The following is a 24,463-nucleotide window of genomic DNA, read 5'->3' as shown; positions in this document are numbered from 1 at the left end:
GCACGGCGCCGCGTGACGGATGAGGAAGCGGCCGTTTCGCCCGCCCACAGGCGGCAAGCGGCCAATGGGCGGAGGAGCTATGCTGACGGGCGGCGGACGGGGCCAATAGCGGCCCGGGGCGGGGTGAGGTGAGGACGCGGCGCGCGCGGGGTCACTGTGGGCGCTGAGGGGGCGGCGGGAAGCGGGGCGCGAGTCGCTGTGAGGGCGGGCTGCGGGTCCCGCCGGGTTCCGCCGGCCTGGTGCCCTCCGACTGCCCCGTCCCGGTGCCCGCCAGCTGCTCCTCTGTGCCCTCCCGCCCGGGTCACGGTGCCCTCAGGTCCCGCTGGCTGCGGGCCGAGCCCGCTCCGTCCCGCCGGAGCCGGTGCCGCAGCACGGGGACTGCCCGCGAAGGGTGTGAGGGTCTGTGGGGCTTTGGGGCCTGTTTTTCGAGTCTCTGAGGACCGGAGAGCGGCGAATGCGGGGCGGGCAGCGGGGCCCCTGGGCTGTGGCAGCAGCTGGTGGCACCTTGTCACGGCGCGCGTGAGCTCCCCTTGGCAGGACAGGGAATAAAGCGCTAATGAGGGTGTAGATGCTCCCAGCAGCGAGGCCGTGGCCCATTGCCCGAGGCAGTCCCTGCGAGGCTCCCATCAGTGTGCTCAGAACACGCTCAGGGTGTTCACACTGCGAGGTACGTGTTAACCAGGACCGAAATAGTCTTTGGTTGTTGTTCTAGTTCCCTCACGTTATGAATCTGCATGCTTGGGGACTGCAGTGTCTTTGCGTAAGGCATCAGTGTTCCCTAAAACGCAAAAGTGGGTAAAAACGCGACAGTTTTAACACCTTCCATTTTCTCATGTGAATATTAATCCTATCTGATTAATAGTTTTACCTCAGAAAAACTCTCCCAGGTTACTGGAGCCTTTCCCATGGTGGTAGAGTTAAATTACCGTGAGGGTGATAAAGAGGTTCCTTCAGGTAACTGAACAGAGCGATTCAGAGGCAGTCAGGGACTGAGGGGGGATCTGCTGGTGCTGTGCTGGGAGCGAGCTGACAGCCTCTCGTTCGCTGCCCCCGGCTCCTGTCTGGGCAGAAAAGAGCCCAGCAGAGCTGTGCCAGGACAGCCGCAGTGCTGTGGTGTTACCAGCAGGTCCCCGAAGGTGCAGTCCTGTCCCCTGTCCTTTCTGTTTGTCTCTGAAAACTGGACAGCATCGGGTTCCTCTGCAGGGGGAGGAAGAGAGAATATAAATGTGACAGCCTGTTGTGATTCCCAAAACCTCAGTGCAAAATATTTGCAAGGATGGGTTTGATACCTTGGGGATACTTTATAACAATGGGGTTTGGTAATTTTTGCCTGCTTTACAAGAATATAATCAAGAAAAGTCTTGCAGGACTGAAGATGGGTTCCTTAAACCTATCCCTGTTGCATTTGGAAATACGGTTACTAATAGTCCAGTCTGGAATTATATCAGAGTTTTGCTGTCATGTCACCATTTTAAAAACAGAGACTGTACTTAAGAAAAAAAAAAAAGCAAATTTTGGTTTACAGCCATTTTATGTCACCTGTTGGAAGAGGAGACAGAATACTTATTTAGCACTCACATTTGTAGCTGTCTGGTTGAGGTTTCTGTGGGAGCTGATAACAAGCTGGGTCTGAATACAGCGCACCCCAAGGGTTCTCCTGGTTTCTGCTTCCCCTCGGGCTCTGGGGGTGTGGTGTGGGGGAGAAAGAAGGAAGTGGGTACAAAAGGGCATAGGGCTGTGTTGGCAGGACTGGAAGGCTTTTAAAACTCTCCCACACGTTTTCATGATGGACTTTTCTCTTCTGCAAAACCTTTTCAAGTAGTAAAAGGGAGCAGTGGCCTAATAATCCTTGTATGGGAAGCTGGGTTCTCAGAGTATTTGCAGGTCAGTGTCTCAGTGCCATTATTCAAGTCTGAGCACACAGTGTCACCTTAACTGTTTGTTCAGTCAGGTACTTTACTGGGTAAAGAAGTGTCTTGCCTTAGAAGTACCCTGAAAGTGTTGTTAGATGCTGTCATGCTGGTGGATTCTCAGCAGCAGCCGTGCAGGGTTTGCAGTCCTGGCACTGGCACGTGTTTCCTGACAGTCCTTGACCAGATCACTCCAAACTGCACTCCCCAGCTTCCATCTGGGAAGTGTTGGTAAAATCTGGGACCCACTGTGTTGATTTCAGATGCACTGAATGCTGCAGCCACGTTGTTGTGTTTGCCCTTGGCAGCTGCAGCAGCCCCGCTCAGCGAGGTGAGGCCTGGTGAGGGATGCCCTTATCTTGGTGCCCAGATGGAGTTCTGTCAGGTGCCACGCTGGGTGGCCCACCCTGCCCGGTGTATCTGCCTTGCACACTGCGTTCACAAACGCTTTCAGCTGGTGTCCCTGGCCTCTGTCACACTCTGAAACTTAAGAGCTCTCCGTTCAGCTGCTTTTAGACTGCTCATGCTCTGAAGGTTAAGGAGGACAAGGTCAAGTTGATTCACAGGGAAGTACGTGTAAGGAAAAAACAGAAGGGTAGTAAAGAAAACACGAAACATGCAAAGTGCTCGCCTAATAGACCCTTTGTTTCCTCAGCAGAGGTCTGTTACTGCATGTAGAAGTCAGTACTGTGCGTCAGAAACACTGGGCTCACACTTGTTCATTTTTTAAAATCCACAGCTTCAAGTTTAGTCTTTTCTGACTCTTGAGAGATTTATTTTCCTCCGGGATTTGACACTTGGTTTGCAGGGGTATAATCTCTTTGACAGTGCTCTGGTAGACACTTTGTAATCAGCTAGTCCTGTTTCTTTAATGCTCCTCAGCAGTGTTTTAACCTTAAAATTCTACACAAAAGATTGTATCATCTTGAACAATATAAAATGTAATTGTCCAGTTGCAGACATAACTTGTCAGCATTTTTTTCTTATCCCACATGACGTAACTGTGAAAACAGGACTTGAAATATTAGAATAAGTCTTTTGATCGTATGTTGTGTATGAATATCCTTCAGCATTTAGGCATGTAGGGGTTTTGTGAACCTTTAATGCAGAAATAAATAACATTAAGTGGAACAAAGCATAATAAAATGCACAGATTTGTCTCTGATCCACAAAAGGGGTGCTCTGAGCTGCACTATTGATAATTTATCATGTGGGTGTTTGACAAGCCCACACATACCCTGATATAACACTGCAGATACAGTCCTCAGTGTTCTGTAACACCCTGGAAATATTTAATTCATAAATCCTGATGCTGGAGCCCTTAAGGTGTCAGAAACATGGTGCTCATGCCTGTGAATCTGAGCAGCTTTGGTTAGTCAGATAAATACCACGCTCCAAATAAACTGTGATCCTAACGTGCAACAGAATAAGCATATACACGAAATATCATGGGATTAAAATTGCTGTTAATCAAGTACATTAGCCCTTTTCTTTGCAAGGAATAATTTTCCAGAGTTTTTGTCTTTAAAAACTTTTATCCGTGAAACTGGAAAATAATAAATTCCTCCATTAATAAAATTCAGAGAGGAGCAGGGGAAGGAATATTTTGGTTTAGCTTTGGTAGCGTTTGCTTGTGTAGCTTTGGTTCTCCTAACTTTTGAAAGGATGGCAATATTCCTTCATCTAGGAGGAGGGCAGGATCTGCTTGTCTTGTGAATGAGAGACAAATCCTTGCCCTACTCAGGGCAACATTTTAATAAGATAGAGGGAAAAGAATGGAGTGATCCAACCGAGCAGGCGACCCCTGGTGAGGCTGGCAGCCAGGCCAACAGGCAGGGTGACTCTTTGGAGCAGCACTGGGGAATGTGGCACTGCCTTGGGCAGCAGTGAAATGATGGCATGGTGCTTCCTGCAGCAGGGCAGCATGATGTGCCTGGGATGGGGACAGCTGGTGTGAGTGACAGATGGTGTCATCCAAGATTGAGCTTCTCCCTGATGTTGGATATCAGACTCTGCAGGTACTTCTGTTGCCTCCCCGGCCCATCAGCCCCTGAGCAGTTTTTTGTGGTGGGGTCACAGCCCTGCCCCAAGTCTGTCCAGTGTGCTCCATCTACAGACATGATGGTCAAGATTGGCACTGCAGCTTGAAATCATCCCAAAAATGTCACCTCCTAAACACTGAGCTTGTGCTCTGCAAAGCTTTCTAGCCAGAAGTGTTTTCTTTTGAGAGTTCTGAAGGACTTGCTGAGTTCTTTGCTGACTGCAACATTTAAGCATGAACTTGGCTTTACCTGGGAATGCTCAGGGGCTTACAGTTGGTTTGTAATAATTAGTCATTTACAAACTTAAGCCTGATTGTTTAGTCCCTTCCCAAACACCAGTTGCAGGAGGCAGAGGGGACATCTTTATCCCCTGCTGCTTTCTGGAGAAAGTGTCAGTTCTGTGGTTCTCTCTGTTCTATATTTCTTTGCACCAGAAATGACCCTGCTGCTCTTTGTCGACAGTGTTTCCTTTTATCCCTCTCCTGGCAGCTGCTCTTGCTCCATTCTGATGTTGGAACAGCAAATGAATTCCCTCTGAAGCAAATGTCAAGCCAGTAAAGATGTTGAAGCAGCAAGAAAATCGTCTCTGTCTCTGAAGACGGAATTGGAGACCTTTGTGAATGAGATGTTCTTAAAATAGCTCCACAGTGTGTTATCTTCCCTAGAAGGTGCAGAATTGAAAGCATCACCACAAGGCACTTGTCCTTGTGCGAGCAGCATCCCTAAATGATGGGTTTTGGAGAGGGGAGAGAAGCAGGCTACTTCCTTTTCCTCCTCTCCAGGCAAAAAGCAATGCATGATTTTAATCTCTGTGTGATGGTACATTTATGTTTTTTCCAAGAGTTGCATTGCTGTTTGCTGCTTATTTAAATATGTCTCATGTTAACTGACCTTGTTCTCCATGATCCACTGTTTCTGGGGTAAACTGGTAACTGAAACAGTGCCAAGCCACAAGTTGAGTAGAGGTGCTCTGAATTACCCTGTCTAAGGTTCAGGGTGGCTGTGGCCCCTGTGGAGAGCAGAGATTCTCAGCTGGTGGGATGTGCCACAGCCTGGATAGGCTGAACTCAGCACTGAGTCACATCATGCACTGCAGTTCCTGTCTCAATTCAAACCTGCTGCCCAAGGAAGATGGCAGCTTTGGAAATCTTCCCTTCCATGGACCTTTGGAGTCACTGGTTCAGGTGATGGAAGCTCTGTCTCTGTGGTCAGACAGAAACGAGGCATTGGTTGTACATGGAGAATTTGGTTAGTTTGGGAGCTCTTGCTGAGATTTTTCCACCCTCAGCTAGTTTGGGGTGTTTGGTTCCCTGACAGCCTGAGGAGAGCGTTGGGCCCAGCAGCAGGGGTGGCGTGAGCTGCTGGGCTGTGACGTCCCATTGTCCCTGAGTACAGCGCAAGTCCCACGACTTGATGAGCCAATGCTCCACGGGTTGCAGGTGCATTTTGAGAATTCATTGTTGTGTTGTTGCTTCGTAATCCTGTCATTGAAATCTGATGTTTTTAAGAAAGTATATCTTGAATATGTGCACTTCAGAGCAAAAAATGTGGGCTGCACATGTGACATGCACATGAACTGTTGTTATTTTGTTTATCGAAAAAATTGTTGATGTAATTAATGAGGGTTTGGGCAGTAAAGTTAATCCAGAAAAAGTCTGATACAACCTTTTGCCAGAATCATGAATAGAATCTTTGACATGCCTGTGAATATCTGAATACTTCTATTTTTCTTCAACTTGGTGGAAGGGGAATTGATAAGTAAAAATACTAGATGCAAAAATTAAATCACTAATTGAAGAACAGGGATTTTTATAGCAATTTCATAATTATATTCATAACATAAGTTTAACTAGGAGAAATGTTAAAATTTTGACATCTTCAGTTTTTCATCTTTTGTGTGAAGGTGGGAATAATTAGCTGTACTCATACAAACATAGTTTTCAGAGGTTTCTCAGTTGTCTTAAGACTCTTAATATTTTTCCTAGTCCTGTTTTTTTGACATGATAATATCGCTTTAAGGGCTTTCTTTACCAGATCAATTCCTTTCCTACCAGGAGAACTAAAGCTTTTCAGCTGTCTGTCCAATTTATCCTTCTGGACTAAATTTCTCATCTTGAGATAACCAGCAGCAATTCTCCCCTCAGGAGATTTGTATCAATTAGTTCTGCATCACTAATTCCTGTGGTATTGGGGGACCAGTGGGTCGTAAGGAAGCTGCTCAGTAAACATTGATGGCTGTTGGGGGTTTGTCTTGACGTTTTTTGTTCAGAGGTTGTGGGTGCCATCACTGGAGCCCTTGCTCGTGCCTGCCCTGTCCTTGGCGGCGAGGCCGGGCGCTGTTCACTGCAGAGGGCGTGCGGGGCTGTGCTGGGCTCTGCTGCCTGCTGCATTCAGGGGATGGCGGCTCTGGGAGCTCTCTGGCTGCGGCTCCATGGCCACCCCTGGTGTCTCCAGCTCCTCACATGGCCAGGTGGCAGGTGGGAAGTCACTGCCACTGTTGGTAACGGGAGTGGCAGATGCAGTCTGGCAGGAAAGCAGGTTAGTCTGCAGCTGGAATGCAGGCCAGGCTTCCCCTAATCCCTCCCTTAGCCACAGAAAGGTGGCTTTAATCTATTTGTTCTGCATTTGGTTGTTTTTTCAGCACTGATCTATCTGCAAATGCCATTGCACTGTTAGTCTGTTTCTATCCGTTTGCCATTAGCAGATGTGTCGGGACATGAGGCTGTTTTCAGTCACTCAAGTCTAATCCCAGCAATGCTGTAGGATCTTGGGAATTGCTCTGCATTTATACACAAGTAAATGATGTATAATGTGTCATTTTTAAGAACCTGCTACCAGCAATTTTAGGATTTTGTTAGACAGCTGATTTTCTTTTTGCTGATGTTTTAGACAAAACTAATTTGATAGGATTATTAGAAGAGGAAAATTAAAAGGACAGAATCATCCAGGAAGCTCATTAAAATGGAAACCCTGAAAAAACTGGGTAATTGGGCATTGATTCTGTCCTCCCCCCTCACTTTATGAGCAGTATTGTATTAAAAGTAACATGTCTGCAGGATGATGCTTCAACATCTGTTACTGCTGAAACAAAATGATTTGCTTGTTTTTTCCTCTCTATATTCTCCCAACATCTGCATGTGTAGATCTGTCCTGTATATTTTTATCCCATCTAACAGCTCCTTTCCAGGGAAAAGGCATCAAAGGGAACAGGATCCTCCCTCTGGTTTGGAGGGGGATTCTGCATTGCCGCTCGCTTGCATTAGCTCTTGGGTGAGTGGCTGTGAAATGAATCATGTGAGCGAGGACCCGGGGCTGCTCAGGAGCCCAGGCACAGGTTTGGTGCTCTGAGATGTGTTTATGTGGAACAAAGAAGTTCACAGGCTGTCGGCTGTCTGCCTCCTGAAATATCACATTATGTGATTAAACCCATGCAAATAATTGTCCTTATTTTCTATTCTCAGAATATTTGCAGGGAAATCACATTTTTTAAAAAGTATTTCACTCTGAAGATGCTTGATAATTGTGCTGGGATTTAGATTTTTTTTTTCTTTATAGGCTGATTCAATAAATTGATTGTAAATCTAGCTTGCTGAATGTTTGCTATTTTCAATCACTCTGGCTGTGATTATTGTGATAGTAAGCAATACACTTTCTTTGGTTTAAGTTTTGGATATTTGCTAAAATATACATAGTTGCATGTGCCAATCTTAAAATTCAGTTTATTTACAAGTGTAATGGTTTTATTTCTCTTCAGCATATGTACTATAAAAATGCAATTGCATCAAGGTTTGTAGCAAGAAAATAGAAAAAGCTGGGCAATAGATTTGAAATAATATCAGGAAATATTTTCTGATCTCTAATAATTATGATGTTTGGTCTTCCATACTTGAAAGTAAGCACGAGAAATTTAAGCATGGTAAAGCACATGATTAAATCCATTTCTATCCAGCAAAATTCTTGAACTTGATTTGAAGCATGTGCGTTAGTTATATTAATAACTCAAAACTATTCCTTAAACCCAGCCAGTGTCAGACTGACTAAATGTTAGAATTGCAAGGTAAATACTGCAGTAAATAAGAAATATGGGTGCTGGCTTTGTCAGTGGTTTTGACTTCTACAGTCATTTTTGTGGCACTTGAAATCAGAAAAGAATGGAAATTTCAACTAATTTTTTAATATGCTGAAATGTATTAAGTTACACAAAAGAATCCATATTATAGTAATCCTGCATATATACAGAAAAGAGTACCCAGCGTGCATGGCAGATGGTTTCAAAGGAAATCCTCGAGAGCTAGGATTAAAAAGCAATTTTCAGCAAGTTTAAAATGGGTCTCCATATTTGGGTCACAGATATTAACTCTTTCATTGCAAACAAACGAGGGAGAAGTCTGGTCAGACTGTTATGGAAATGTTTCTCCCAGTTGAAGCTGACCAGTTGCTGGGGAGGAGAGGTGTGAGCAGGGCAGTTGATTCTGCTCCTGCTCCTGTTCTCACAGCAGTGGGAAGCAGAGTTGTGGCTTACAGAGACAGGGCTGTAACGCAATAAATGGGATTCATCATTCCATGAACAAACATTGGCAGCCCTCTGAAAAATAATGTGTGTGTGGCTTTGATCTTTGCCCACTGAAACAAATTTCCATAAAGACAAATGGATAAATAAGTTTTAGCATGCTAGAAACAGCAGACTTATACCTGTTTACCTTCAGTACATTATTACCAATCACTTTATTAAAGTGTAAAGACTTTACAGATCACATTTCTTTATTCCTTTTGGATATGGCGAGCATGTATGATACAGGATAAATAAGAAATTGAACAGCAATATTGTTGCTCCCTCATAGACAGGAATGAACGCGGGCTCCCAAGTTTTGCTTGGAAGTATTGTCTGTGCATGGAAAGTTAGCCTGTTTTTCTCAAACATGTTTTAGAGGCACACTAGAATTTTATTATCTGTTTCTAAAGGTTATATAAAATCAGCATTATCATGCAGGCATTGTTCCAGGCTGCAGCTGTTTGGAGGTGGCATATGAAGATGCAGGAGTCTTGTCTCCAGTCTGATGCAAAGAAGGGATTGAGTGCAGGTCAGCTTTGCACTGGAGGATCACAAGAAGGCACTGGGCTTTTAGTAGATAAAAATAGGGCAGCAAGTTGGAGATTATTGGCTTTAACTAACTTATACCAGTTAGTAACTGTGTCAAGAGTGTAATTCACATTTACATCAGTGCTCTTTACACATTTTGGCAGCACAAAGGAACCTCAAGTTTGACATGAACTTTTCCTTAAAAGACACTTCCAAAGTGGAAATTCAAGTTAGACCTTAAGCACTGTTTATCACTGAACAATGAAACAGAGCTACTGTTTTGTTGTGTTCCCAAAGCTCAGCTGGGTGTATTTGAGTAGGTTTGGAAAGCTTTCTGAGCCCAGGTGCTTGATGCTCTGCTAAGTGAATTATAGAAGTAACTGCTGGTTTGAATATCAGCCTAAGGAGAAGTTAATTGTGTTGCTCTCTGGGTATTACATTGGCTATGAGTTAACAGAGGAGGACTGCACTTCTGAAAGGGCGTGGTGAATGTCCTGGTGGGATAGTAACTGCAGGTGTATCTGCTAAGTGCTAATTAACAATGTTTTCTGCAGCACTCAGCCAGGATCTTTATCAGAGGTCCTCTGCTCTCACAAAGGAAAATTTAGGTGATGGATGAAAATAAGGTGTTTAGTTCTTGTACCAGAGCTAGGAAGTGTCAGTGGGCTCAGGATGAGCTTTTAAAGTTGAATCTGTTCTGGGTTCTTGTTTCACATTGCCTATTACAGTAAGTCTGCCTGTGAGCATCTTGATATGGCCTTCAGAGGGCAAATATAAGTGCTGGCATTAGATACCAAAACTTGAACATCCCAAGCTGTTGTCAATCATCATATGTCACCAAGTTGTGCTACTATTAAATACTTGGGGGGAAAAGAATCATCTGTGGCAACAGCTGTCTTTGATCCATGTGTTTGTAAATGTGCTTGAGAGTTTTGCCTTAGATTTTTCAAAGACTCTTGTCTTTCAAAGGGAGGCAAAACACATCAGTTCAGAGTCTCTGTCGTTGTTATCTTCCAGGACTTTTGTTTTAAGTAGTTTTTGAAAATCTCTGTGACAGGATCTGAGATAAAACCTGATCCAGATGTCTTTGCATAGCCAGAAAAATCTGTTTGCTTGACTTCAACAAACTTAGGAGAGGTTCTGAATAAACAAATTAGTGTTGGCTTTAGAGAATGAGTTGCTTTGCTTTACTCACTGTACAGTCGAGTATTTGAGAAAAAGCAGTTTCTTGTGTGCAGTCTGTTGTTGCCTGGTCCAAAGCAGTTTTTTGTAAGCAGAATACTGTAAAGTAATTATTATGTCATTGTACAGAGTTCCGAGTGTGAGGTTTACCTCTTTAAAGGAGGTAAATGCTTTCTTACCTCCAGCAACTCTTATCAGGAAATATGGAAGGGTCAGTTCTCCTCAGTTAGAATTTCTCTCTACTTAAATCTTTTTGTAGGGTATATTTTTTTAAGCTTTTCAGAGTAGATGACTGAAAGCAACAGCCTGTTCATGTTAAAGCCATACATTTCTGTCTGATGTAACTGGTCAGAAAAAAGTGAAAGCTCCCATAGGGATAAATTGAGCTGTGGATGGGCTTCTCAGCACTTCTTTATTAATGGCACTTCAAGTAGCGAGTTGAAGAGAAACAGATAATGAAAATTGATTCTTCTCTGCAGGTCTCTTGCTTATTTCTGGACTCGGACAGGCCTAATCTGTGAAGATAATTAAAGTTCCTCTACTGTGGATGCTGTAAGTGAATTTTTCATTGTGTGTCTTGTATCTGGTTGAGAATATGCTCAATGCTGAAGTATCAGCATTGAGCAAAATATCATGTAGAGAGGCTAGAGGGCTGAAAAAATGTGTAAATGAAGAATGTTCTCATTGGCAGTGTGCCACAGGGTGGTGGCCCTGGCCATCAGCATGGCAGTTGAGTTCCAGGTGCCTGGTAACATAGTGGGACGTTTCCATTACCCTTTACTATTCAATAGACTTCTCCCAGAAGAGGCCTGCCCACTTTAAACCCTGTCCCTGTGGCAGCAGAGTCTTTGGAGCATCTGGGACAATGCCCTCCCTAGAGCAGGGCATGGGCTGTAGCTGGCACTGCAGGAAGGCAGAGGATGTGGAGGAGGCTGGGAACAGAATGCCATGGCTTTGACCTTGTTGTAGCATCCCTTTGGGATCCATAGGGCACGGCTTCCTGTGGGTTAATTGTCACAAGTGGGGGAATGACACGTTTCTTATTTCTGAGAGAGTTTCTTTAAAACATCTGATGTTCTTCCACCAATGAAAGCATGCAAAGAGCTCTTCAGATCCCCATTTTCTCCCCAAAGCTGTGGGAACAATTTTCTGGCTTGTAGAACAAAGGAGTTGGAACAGATGACATAGCCAACATCTGCACCTGGCTCACGGAGGAAGCGAATATTTGGCATAGAAGCTGAGCTCCCTTTGCCAAGAGAGCCGTGCTGATGCAGTTGTTCAAGGATGAAGATGGCAAAATGGCTTTTCCTTATTGACTCACCAAAGCAATTTTATTGGTGTGTCAGAGTGAAAAAATTATTGGGAAGGAAACTGTCTTTACTTTTAAATATCAGAGTTTAGTCAATGGTTAATCAAATGCTGTCTAACCAGCCCTGTAAGATTTTGATGGTGTATCACTTCAGTTCCGATGGCAGACACATCACATATGGGTTGCCATTTTGATGGCTTTGAATGGTAATCTGACCCATAAAAACTGAAGCATAATATGCAAACTGATTTTTTTCTGGCCTGCCCTGTTCTTGGTGCCATCTGTGTTAGGATGGAAACGAGCCTGCTCAAAACGTGGGCTGCCGGTTTTGAGCTGATCACAGATGGGTTTGAAAGAATAGCCTTGTGTGCACAAGGAGAGGGAAGATGCTCCTGAGCAGGAAGTTTCACTTGAAACCATATTATGTCTACTAAATCCTGTGGCCTGTGGAACAGCTACCAGACCTTTCCCTGAATTCTTCATATGGATTAAGTAAACTAAATTTACCTTCTCAATATCAAGAAAACCCCCACAACTTCTAAATATCGCTCTTCTTCCACTACTGTGTTCTACTGCTGTCATCAATAATGGAACAGAGTACAGAAAGCTGACATTACCTGACCCTGTTGGGTGTTTGCTATGCATCTGTTCAGCAAAACTGGACACAGTAAATTATTTCATGAGTTTTGTAGATTAATTTTAATCTGTAGTGTGAATCCTGTTGAACTTACAGGATTCAGGCTGCTGTTCCTGGATTTCTGTCTTTGACAATTAATAAAAGTCTGTGTTGTAAGTGAAGGTGAGTACCTGTCCTCTGCTGTTTCATCTCAGATCAAAAATTCAGATATTTAAGTGCCTAATTCTTAATGTGGTCAATGAGATCTTGGTTTTCCTCTCATGTTGAGAGAGCCTTTGCTCTAAAGTTAGAGATTGACTGGCCTTGTCTTACGTGGAACCACAAGTGTCCTGGTACTATTTATAATCCCAAGAAACACATGAAATAATTTTCACTGGTTAGGAATAGGGTGTACAGAACTCTGATTTCTGTTTTTACTCTCTTTAAATCAATGACATTGTTTGAGTGACCATTTCTTTGTCAGAAAGGAAGCCTGTAGAAGGCGGCACTCATTGATGAGTTTCATGGTCGTGACACACTTGAACATCCCTCTCAAGACATCTTGAAGCCTTTTATTTCCAGGCTAAATAAACACCAATTTCAGCAATGTCTCATCTACTCCCTTTAATTACTGCTGCTGAGAGAAAGTTTCTGCCAATGCAAATGTGCTATTTTGTCATGTCACATCAAATTGCATCAGCCTTATATTTAGGAACAAAAAGAGGGGGAGGCTGAGACAGGATGTGGCTACAAATGGAACCAAAGGGTTTTCTTAAATACAGGCTGAAAATAGACAATCGAGGCAGTGATGCTTTTTCAAGCAAAAATCCATGAAAGGGAAAATGAAGGCTGTGACGGCAGAGCAGGGCTGGGGTGGGCAGAGGGAGCTCTGGGGGAGGCGGGTGCTGGCAGGGAGGGGCTGCTGAGCTCCTGGCTCACGCACACGCCCCGGTGTCAGATGGGCACGGGGTGCGTCTGGGCTGGGTGAGCCCCCAGCTCGTTCCTGTGTGCTGGCTGCAGGAGGGGGAGCTGTGCCTCTCTCCAGCCTGTGCCTGCCCTTCCCCAGGATGTGCCCCATGCAGCAACAACAGCTCTCTAAATGAAAGAGATTGTAGGAAAGAGGCATAGACAGAATTTGAGTGGCTGTCCAGATAAGTGTTGGAGCCTTTGAAAAATCCCTCATGCCACTTTAAAATGTGGTGTCTCTACAGAAATAATATTTTTTTAAACTTGTTTTTAAGAAAACATTAGCATCTTCCCCATGGAAAACACTTTTTGCCCCCTTAGTATTGGGCACAAAAGGATCTGTTGAAATCAAATACATAAATTATGGATGTAATGGAGCTTGCTTTGAACTGATGAGTCTGATCAGAGCCTGGTGGCAATTAAATCGAGTTCTGAAAGATCAGCTGTGTTTGAGAACCAGCAGAACTCAGGGAGGAAGTGATCTGGGGGCGTGTGAGCAGCACCTACTTAGCAAATTGGAAAAATATTATTCATTTCTTACATCTAAGCACTAGGAATCTCTCCTCAGAAGCAATTGGTGATGATAGAGGTAATATTTTTATTCTTGTCACCAAGGATAATAAAAATGCAGTAGAAGCTTGGAAACTTGTGTATTTACAGCATTGTGACAGGGGTAAGTCAAGCAGCATTTCAGGCTGAAGCCAGAGAGCAAAGGCACCCAGGTCTCCTTGGCTGGATGTCGCTGGTCCTGCAGGACTGTAAAACGCTAAATAGAGTGATGCTGCGGGTGTTAAATTCCTTGCAACAGGCAGGGACTATCCGTGGTGCTGCATCCGTGCACACAGTGGCCCTGGAGGGCAAGAAAGCAAGGAAAGTTCACCTGGGGCTTTCCAGCCCCACCTGCAGCGTGTGGGGTCTGTGCCGGGCTGCGGGGGGACAGGGACAGCCCTGGGGCCGTGTCCTACTGTGAGCTGTACGGGGACAGGGACAGGGACAGCCCTGGGGCCGTGTCCTGCTGTGAGCTGTACGGGGACAGGGACAGCCCTGGGGCCGTGTCCTGCTGGGGTGGACAGGGACAGGGACAGCCCTGGGGCCGTGTCCTGCTGGGGTGGACAGGGACAGGGACAGGGACAGCCCTGGGGCCGTGTCCTGCCGGGGTGCTCTGCCCTGGGGGGGCTCGGGTGCTGAAGGCTTTGTCTGACCCTGAAACAGGCCAGGGGTGCTTCCTGCAGGCTGAGACGTTCTGGTGCTGCTTCCAGCAATAATTGGCATAGAATTCTTTGGATTTCATTGTCATTTAACCCACCTCCCAAGACTTAACCACATCTGATTTTTGCTTCCACTGACATTTTCTTTTCTTTTTAAACAATAAGCATTAAAAAACCCTTAGTAAAAATGTGTGTATTTTCATAGCAGGGAAGGCATTTCTGTAATACTCTTTCAAAGCAAATCACAGAAATATTAAATGGGGGAGGAAAAAGAGAGATGTTTGGTTTTTATAGCTGGGATTCGTTTGTTTTGAACTGAATAAGTCTGAAAATACTCGATAAAAACTGCAGATCAAATGAAAAGACTCCATAAGCAGCATCCTCCAGATTGTTCCTCAAAAAAACCTCCCAACTGACAACAGTACAACAGAAAAGTGTTCTTAATTAACATCTTCAGTTAAAGGAGAAGCATTGTGGATCTCTTAAATGTATTATTAAATCTTCATTGTTTAGGTAATTGGATGGGGACAGACACTTGTGCTGAGTGCTATGTCAAATTCGTCAGGGCCTGCTGTAATTCTAGTGCACTTGCTGGATTTCACAGCTATTTGTCTGGGTACGGGGGTAATTTGGAGGGTTGAGTGAAGCCAGATGACTGTAATGAACTCATTTTGTGTCTTTGACTCAGTTTGGAGGGAAAAAATATGCTATTAATAGGGTATTTTGTATTGTTAGGACTTCTGTTCTTCCTGTCTCTCAAAGTTTCTCTGGGTCGCTGTCTTTGCTTCATCACCGATAATTATATCAAATTAATTCAGCATAATTGAGTTAATTATTAGCACTGGAGGTTACCACCAGGACTTCAATTGAACCAAAGCTTTTATCCCTTTTCCTGAGGTTTCACCAAATGTAAACAGACCAGAATCATGGGTGAAACCTAAGGCAGCTCCATTTCCATCAAATGCTTTTGCCGCTCAGAATTGCCCTGCCATGCTCGTTCACTCAGATGAGTATTGATAAATGCAAAGGGAAAAGAGTTCTCTCTCACCCCCTTCACCTCTGCCAGAGCTCTAAATTAGTGCAGTTACTCAGTAGAGCTCTAAATTAGTGTGGTTACTCAATAGAGGTGGTGTGTTGTGTGTAATCAGTGAAGAGCAAGCCCTGTACCACTGAGAGCAAATGTCCTGTGGGGTTCTGGGGGATGTCCGTACTTGTGAGAGCTTCTCACTGCCCACACCTTCCTTTTCCTTGGATTGCCTTTGAGTTAGACTAGGCCTTGGAGAATGACAGTGAAGTTTTGGGGGAAACTTGAGCTGTGGCTTTAAGAGCTCAGAAGTGTCCCGAAGACATGGCAGAATCTGCCCCTGATTAGCTGTTGGTATGGAAACAATCCCTGATTAGTGAGCTGGGCCAATCCCCCTAAGAGGCTAAAGGCTCCCAGACTTACATGTCCTGTAATGCTGCTGCTTATAAACACTGCTCCAGGAACGTGGATTCTGCTCAGGATGTGCTGGGTCAAATTCATCCATGGTTTAATTCCACCACAGACAGGGCTTATGCTAGGAAAGGCGTTGGCTCAGATTATTACTGTGATTGAGAGTGAAGGATTGGCAGATGCTGAATTTCAGCAGGTGTGGATTTGGAATGATAGACATTGAGTTGTTCCTGACCCTGCTGTGAAGGATAATGTGAGCTGGGAAGGACAACTCCAGGATGAGGTGTAGATCCCTGGGCAGGGCACACGCCCCATTGTCACCATCCAGGGATTATGTGCACAGCCAGGGCTGGAAGGGATGTGCTGGGGGAGCAGGAAAAGGAGAGGTCACACTGCACAGGGTTTATTCCCTTGTAAGCTGAGCGGGATGTTTGCAATTCTTGTACTTTCCTAAGAGCTCTTTCTGCACTGACAGCTCCTTGCTTTACTGTCTTGACTTTTCCTTGAAAAAATTATAAAGTTGAATTTCATGAGCAAAGTAAGCATGTGTTAAAGAATAATGGTAAAATAAACTTTAACCAATTTCAGTCCTTCCTGAATAGTGAGAAGCCACTAAAAAACCTTATGTAAGACTTACTATTCTTCCCATGCTTGTCTGAGCCATAGTCCATAGAGTTAATGTGGTCATTAATCTGACAGCATGGTTTTGCCCTTCAAAGGCACTTCCATGCCTTATGCTGCCAGCTGGGTGTCTGTGTGTCAAGAACAGTGGTGGCAGCTTATTTGGTGCCCAGTTGGATGTTTCAGAAGGTGATACAACCTCAGCCAGAAAGCTGTTGCACTAACTGACATGAAGTAGTTGGGAGAATCACAATTGCTGAAATGGAACTAAGCATTGGATCGTTTCAAAATACAATATTTACAAGAAAGGAATGAACAGGCGGTTTTGGCTTAAAGTTGATAACTCAATTCTTATTCAAGCATGATCCCAGAGGTAAATATGTACAGATTTGGCCGCTGTGAACAAAATTAATTTTGTTCAGTTGACCTGAGCAATTCAGAGCTGAGAAGAAAAAGTTCTTTTGAGACTGTGCCTTTCAGAATTTCCTTTAAGCCAGGAGAATCATTTTCAGGAGAAAAAAGTGGAGAAGTTTGAATTGCACCTAAACCAGGAAGGTTCCTGTCCTCACTAGTGAGTATGCACCAAAGAATGTTACTCTAATTAGTTGATCATGCTTATTAATTATACAGAACAAGGTAATCTGGCCTCAGCATGGGCAGCATGTTTCCTCATTGGTGTAGGATTGCAAAAGCCTGAGTGTTTTATTTGCAGTATTGCATGTCTGTGCTGTGTGATACCAAACCAGAGTGTAAGGTAAGACATCTGCCCTGTGGCTTTGGTTAATTTATACAAGTAGCCATTATGCCCAGCTCTAGCACTCTCTCTCATTCTCAAGTTTTATCAATTACAATTCTATATTTTGTACTTATATTATATTTATAGTTTATTATGTTTTATATTTTTAAACTGGTGACATTGTTGAATAGCATTAGGCCGGGTCCGCATGCTGCAGAACTGCATGAAGGGTGTCCAAGCAGTGGTGATTCCTTGTCAACAAAGAGATCTTCAGGATCTGTCATTTTCCAGTTCTTAACTCTTCATGTGCTCTACAAATACTGTGTAAAGCAAACTTTACACCGCAGGGCTGTGCCCCCCAAATTGTTCTGCAGAGCCACCTGACATTGCTTCTGCCTCGTGCATCAATCAAAGCATAAAGGGCAGAGGAGCAGAAATAGAAGTGAACAGGCCTGGCTGCCATCACTCATGCAAGGGGACTCTGCAGCTCGTGTTTAGAAAGGACAAAACCCCAACAATGGCCGGCCCCGGCTCGTCAGAAGCGATCACATCAGAGGCACGATCTCAATGAGAGGCAGCGAGACGTGGCTGCTGGAAGTGACTGCAGCATTGTCCGTGCTCACCCACACAGCAGGGCTGGGGCTGCAGGGAGCCGGGGCTGCCAAGCCCTCTGAGCCTCTCAGTGCTGTGAGCAGGCCGGGACGCATGGACACACAGACCTTGGCTGCTTTGCCTGGGGCAGCAGAGCCCCTCACGCTGCCCTGGACGTGCCAGGCGCTCCCGTGACCCACTGGGGACTGAGGGGAGGTGTTGGAGATTTTTTCAGGGATGGCCTAGAAGGCAGCTGTGAGGAGCAGGTTCTCACAGCCTGTTTCTGTGAACAGCAGAGGTTCTCAGGTTATTTTTAACTACAGGTAAAAGTGGCAAACATGAAGGCCTTGAGAGCCTTGCACATCAGAGTTCTCAGACAGCTTTCTCATAACAAGTGGATGTTCTATCTTTGGCTGTTTTGGGAAAGCAAAAATAATTTTGAGAACCCAAATCTTGGTATTGGAAAGATAAGGTGGAGTTGGTGTGTTATCTCTGACCTATTGTGAGCTCAGATTTTGCAATATGCATGAACTTGATTAACACTGTTATAAAAGGTGATTGATTGATTAATAAATCGGAGTCGATGCTGACCAATGCAAGGTGGGTCGTCTCCCCTCCAACTTCAATAGGGAGGTGTGACAGTGCCCGAGCAGTGAGGGCAGCTGTGGCCCACACGGGGAGTTCTGCCCTGCTGCAGGCACGCGGGGCTGGACTCACAGGCCTGAATCTGGGAAACCTGCAAGGGAGGACACGTGAGCAAAGAGGAGGAACCTTCTGGGTAGCAGCAGTTCACTTGGGTGCCTTCCTGGACTGATGTCACAACATGAACTAAGATGTTTTGTGGTTAAAGAGGTTTCACAAGGCTTCAAATTTCTTTGTTATTTTGGCATTCTTATTTTTCCTGAGATCATGAAGTTTGACGAGGATGGGGAATCATAAATTCCTGAGTTAAGACTTCTGAGGGTGTAATACTTCAAAGTAGTAAAACACATCTCTAGCCTGTATACTGGGGAAGGAGAGGGCTGAGCAGGAAGGAGGAGCCAACCTGTAAATAGCAACAGCTCAGGTAACTCTTGCAGTCCTTTAATTAACAGTTCTAGTCTCTGGAGCCCAGCTTTGGTGGCTGTTTAAGTAGTTCAGAGGGATTGGGATCATGACTGTTGAACTGTGGGGATTTGCTTGAAAAACACTCACAATAGCAGGGAAAAAAAGGTAAACTGAAAGCAGTGGCATAGTGTCGTCTTAGCTTCATCAGGGTTCTGCTGTGCACGGGGTCAATTGCCAAACCTGCTAATGCACAGTGAAGATTAATTGGCTTTGGTCAGCCTTTGCTTCACTATCTGAATATCATTATCAGGAATATAAATGATTATGCAATGCAGAGAAATGCCACAATAGTCTCAGTGTCTCCTTTTATACTTGTCTCTTTGTGAACAGGGCTTTATCTAAATGCAAATGTGATTTCAGCCTTCTGATTAGGACATTATACAGTCATCCATTCCAGAAAAGCACAATTAGCGGATTATTTTATTTCTGACTCAACAGTTCTTGGTGTAGATAGTTTGTTTGTTGTGCTGTGCACGATATTTAAGTTATCAGAGGGAGATTTACATTATTAGTCAGGATTATAGCCAGATTTTATGAGGTTGAGGGTTTTTGCGTGGCAGATAAAATTGGTAACATTTGTGGGATTCGAGGGGAGATGTTTTCAGAACAAAAGGCAACAGTGCAGATTCTTACTGTGCTTCATTGTCCTCTTGGTGCCGAGGAAGGGGCAAATCACAGTAGAGGCTGTGCAGATTCCCCAGTGCATCAGGGTGCACAAGAGCAGAGGGCAGCATTACCTGTTGTCAGGGTCTAGTCCCTGTTGAGGTGTGCTTGTACAGGGCACCAGCATCTTAGAACTCAACAATGGGCAGTCATGAGATTATTTGTTATTAAACAGCCACTTTGAAAACAGCCATGAAGTTTTCCATGTGCTGTGGTAGATTTCCAGTGAAGTTTTCAATGGATGAAGTTACATCCTAAGAAAAACATAGATCTTTTGTGATAAACTTCCCTGTGAAGCTTGCCCATATCACAGCATTTGAAGCATTTTTGGAGCTGTGAATCTGTTGGAACTCAAGTAGTTTGGTTTTTTTTAATTTGAATATGAGAGCCCCATAGGAATTTAAGTTTGATAATAGATGGGGTGAAGATTTCCATCTTCAAACCTTTTAGAAAGTCCAGTTTTTATGAAAAGCGAAGGATGAAAAAAATTCATCCGTGCAAATGTATTTGTCACGCAATTTGAATTCAACAGCTCATCATTTTCCTATGAAAAATTACTGCAGTGGAAAATTCCTCATTATCTGTGGTGAAATGTTTTCAATTCCATTGATCAGCTTCATCTTTCCATATCCATATGTTTCCATGACTGGTTCCTTCCTCTCTCCCAGAGCTGCTTTTCTGTGTGCTGGAGCAAGCTGCCCTGGACAGTCCCAGCACATGAGGGATCTTTGCATTTGTGACAGGAAATCTATTGCACCACTTAGGTTTAATTAGAGCACAGTGACATATGATGAGTTTACACATCAAAGCCTGGAAACAACTTCACAAATTGGCTGTGGTCCCAAAGTGTATTTTGGGATCTGTATTGAATTTTGGGATGTTTCACTGTATTAAGTGGGAACATGTGAAATGCAGGGTTGGGTTCTTAGGGTCAGTGGAATTATACAAATTCTTACCAGCCAAGAATATACGCCCAAATGCACGCCCAAAAAACGCGTGTAAAGTTAAATTTGGGTACAGATCAATTTGAATCCAACTACATATTCCAGTTTTCTGTTTTGGATGATAAAAACTTCTCTCTCATGGAGAGAAGGACAGGGAATAATTCAGTCTGTGTTAGGAGTCACATTTTGGAGTTGCTTGTCTTTCTGCTGCTTGAAGGGGAATCAGGGATCTCTCAGCTGAGTGTTGGGCGTGTAATCACCTCCCCAACTTGAATGCCACAGTGAAATGAATCCAAACCAAAAATGCATGGAGTTGATGGCCAGGTTTCACTGCAAAGAGAAAAGGATATTTTACAGAGAAAAACATTGGAAGAAAACAAGAAAGGAATGTGTTGAAGCTTGGCGGTGTTTGGATCCCATTGTGATGGGCATTTATAGGTGCATAGGGAGGAGATTTTCCCCACTGCAACAAGATTGAGTCTGTGCAAATATACAGCCCAGGCATGTAATAGCTGTCGTGGTGTACTCTGAAATACATTTGGCTAAAGGACTTAAATTACTTACGAAAGAGGAAAAAATTATTTCAAATAATGAGTAGGTATCATAATGGTGCTAAAACAATGGCATGCACTTACTTCATTATTCAGTTGTTTATTTATTATCTCTATTCTTAAGAGTAATGATGTAAAAAGTGCCTTTTTCCAAATGTTAATTTAGTTCTTTGCAGATGGCAACCATCTGTTAAATGACAAGGCATTTACAGTCTTTGATTAGCACTTTATAGGACTTGGATGGACTTACTGTTACGACATGTAAATACAGTTATGGAAGTGAAACTTGGTAAATTTGTTCTTTTCCTGTTGCTATTACCAATACATGTAAAATTCCAAACCTAACAATGTTTCTTTCTGTCTTCTCCTCTGTTTATCTGTGTTGTTTCCATCTGAAGCCTTGAAATTCTTGACAGAATAACAAAATAGGAAATACTGTTAAATTCCAGCACCATTTGTAGCCATTATGAGCATCCTCATTCTAAAAAGGCACCGTGTGGATGAACTGCTAGGGATGCTCAAGGAAAGCGCTGGCAGTTTGAAGGACATGAAGGATCCTGACTGTGTGATACAGGTTTGGGCACCCACCGAAAGTCACCCTGGCAGTCTGGAGCGATCCTCTGGAGTGAGCTCTGCGCTTTGTGCTTTACTCCCTTGAGCAGTGACAGCCAGCCCGCGTCTGTCCGTAACCTCAGCAAGTTGTCATTCATTTCATGTTGGGGTTTATTGGAGAGTTTCTGCCGGGCCTGTTGCCGTTGTGGGTTTGTTTCCGTGCTGTCGGTCGCACTCACGGTGTTGTGCTCGTTGTCTGTGTGTTGCAGAGCCGCGGGCCCGGCCATGTCCCCGCTGCCGGAGGCGGAGCTGGTGCGCAGCTCGGTGCAGCTGTACCGGTACCTGCTGCGCTGCTGCCGCCGCCTGCCCGCGGGGCACATCCAGCAGCACTACCGACACGCCATCCGCCAGGTGCGTCCCGCGGCTGCTCTGCCGCTGAGCCAGGAACTGCGGCTCTCCTGCAGCCCGGGGACCTTGCTGCATCTAAGGGTTAGAGTGGGAGCGAGTGCAGGACCCATTCTTTCTGTTTGCTTTGAATCTGAAACCTATTCTTCTTGGCTTTCATCTCTAATTCTGCTAGTCAAGAGAGTGATCAGTCATTACTTACTCCATAAACACATATTTTATGGTGAAACCTATTGCTTGCATGTCAGTCATTTATATATCCCCCCCCCACTCGGGTAAATCTCATCTGGCTGTTCATATTCTATACTTCATACAGAAGTAATTTCATGCCTTTGATCATACTTGTTGTCCTCTTTCTAGTTTTAACATACCAGACAATTTCAGTTGTTCTGAATTGAAGTTCTCTGGGGTTTTTGTTGTTGATGTATGAAAGTAGTAGAATACTTAACATAAAATTCCATATGGCCAGGTGTTATAAGGTGTAGTTTTACCTTTTTAGACCACCAGTTTTTTTGCAACAAATATTTTTCTGAGATTTCAATGCTATCTTTATTTTGTCAACTGTTGTGTTGACAAGTCAGTGACACTTGGAATGTTGCAGAGTTTCAAAGTCCATGCTGATGAAGATGATCCTGTGCGAATCCAGCAGATCATTAAAAGAGCCATTGAAGATGCTGACTGGGTGATGAATAAAGTAAGTGCTTGGGATTGTCTGCATTTTGGTTTCAGAACAAAGAAGAAAACATTGGAAAGCAAGTTCTGAATAGCGAATTGTTGTCCTGGATGTTGAAGTGTCTGGGTGAAAGGAAATACCCAGCCAGGAGGGATCTGTGATTGACACTTTTTATTTGAAAATTCTCTTAGTCAGCATAAACTAATAGTGGGGTTTTTTCAGAACCAATAACAATTTAGGTTGGTCTCTGTGTAAGTCTTTGTTTCCATGTAGAATTCTATTAATTATCAGCAGTGGTGGCTAGTATCACTGTTGTAGGAGAAAAAAATAAAATACAGCATTTTGCAAGCTACATCTTGCTATGCATCATCTGCTTTCCTAACAGCATCTATCCTCAGACAATTTACATGAACTTCCAGAACTACTGTTGCTTTTCCTTGGACCTTGCCCATGTCTGCAGAGATCAGGGATAGACCACACAGTGGCCAAGCTGTGGTGCTGGGCCCCCAGTGCACAGTTATCACCCAGTGGATCTGCCCCTGTGCTGTCAGACTGGTTTCTCACATGAAAGAATGAGAATGGTTTCCATCAGACAGCTGAGAGTCACCTGTGCTTCCTGGCATTTCAGTCTGGCTGGGGAGTGTGATACCCTAACACGGTGCATAATGAAACAAGTCAAAAGTTCAACTTTCTTTCTAAATATCTGTGATTTAATTTACTAAGTGACTGTTAAGTCATTCTCTCTGCCAGTCCATGAAATCCAAATGAGAATTGTTACAGGAGCAAACACAGATTAGTCCCAGATTATGATATTTTAGCAGTAACCAAATCCCAGCAGGTACAATCTAGTCAATAACTGTGCCTGATTTATTGTTTTATACTGCAAAGGGAAAGCCTACCAAATTTCAATCTAACTTAAAGAAAATGGACATAAATTTATGTGGATCATGAAGAAGAGTTGTAAATCCTTGTTGGTGTGAACTTTTACTTAGTTATGTGCCCTTTCCCACAAAAAAAAATTCTTTTTTTTTTCAGTATAAAGACCAGAAGTAGAAGAGGACCGATGAAACCAAGGAGGACATTGGTAAACATCCTTAGAGGACTTGCAGTCAAGCACAGACTATATTAGAATTATTGCCTGAAGTTTTGTCTTGGATAATATAAATACAATAATTTATATTTCACTGGGATGTCATGAAGCTAAATTAATATTTCTGAAGAAATTTGATTTTGTGAATTGCTTTGTATAATCGTGAACTTCTATGTTAAATCCCAAGCTTGCCTAACGTTTGAGTAACTTATTCCATTATACTGTTAGGCCTGGCTCAACCCTAGCAGTGTGTGATAACGCTCGTTGTGCAGGTTCTCTGGGGACAAGGTGCCCGTGCATCAGTCACCGTGGATCTGGGGACTGAGCGTTGCATCCTCTGTGTGTGTGACACTGGTTATGGCTGCCACTCTGCTGGGTCACATCGGCCTCTGCTGGGGTGGTTGGTGTTAGACTGCTGCCGAGTGGGGTCTGTGCCCACTGAGTGGGGTCAGTGCCCGTTTAGCTGGGTCTGTGCACACCGAGTGGGGTCAGTGCCTGCCCAGTGGGGTCAGTGCCCGTTCAGCTGGGTCTGTGTCCTGTGCGATGCTCTGCAGCTCAGAGGCTTCACAAGGCCTTGCAGCACATAATAAATGTCCTTTAAACAGTGGGTCCGTGTCGTTGTGGAGCAGCCCGCCCGCAGTGCCGGGCTGTGTTTCCCAGGCAGGGCAGCGGGGCCCAGGCCCGCGGTGTGCCCGCAGTGCCCGCCCGGCTGCAGTTGCGGCGGGCCGCCGGCAGGTGGCGGTGCCGCCCGGCGCCGCTGTCCCGGGGCGGGGCCGAGCGGG

At 44.4% G+C, this 24,463-nt stretch overlaps 1 protein-coding gene across 3 annotated transcripts; it reads left to right on the top strand.

Annotated features, from left to right (window-relative positions):
• LYRM9 (LYR motif containing 9) lies at window positions 1-24,288 on the top strand. 3 transcript variants are annotated; one of them, XM_064729225.1, is made up of 5 exons: window positions 1-128; window positions 10,694-10,766; window positions 21,783-21,924; window positions 22,520-22,612; window positions 23,627-24,288. In XM_064729225.1, the coding sequence occupies exons 2-5, from the start codon at window positions 10,762-10,764 to the stop codon at window positions 23,642-23,644; spliced, it is 258 nt and encodes an 85-aa protein (XP_064585295.1). In that variant the 5' UTR covers window positions 1-128; window positions 10,694-10,761; the 3' UTR covers window positions 23,645-24,288. The 3 variants fall into 3 exon arrangements, with proteins under 3 accessions (XP_064585295.1, XP_064585296.1, XP_064585294.1); XM_064729224.1 differs by lacking the exon at window positions 1-128 and adding an exon at window positions 154-667; XM_064729226.1 differs by lacking the exons at window positions 1-128; window positions 10,694-10,766 and adding an exon at window positions 153-667.
• The last annotated feature ends 175 nt before the right edge of the window (window positions 24,289-24,463 follow it).

This window comes from Zonotrichia leucophrys, chromosome 19, assembly GCF_028769735.1.
Source record: "Zonotrichia leucophrys gambelii isolate GWCS_2022_RI chromosome 19, RI_Zleu_2.0, whole genome shotgun sequence".
Lineage (NCBI taxonomy): Eukaryota > Metazoa > Chordata > Aves > Passeriformes > Passerellidae > Zonotrichia > Zonotrichia leucophrys.
This window is presented reverse-complemented; position numbering and strand designations above follow the sequence as displayed.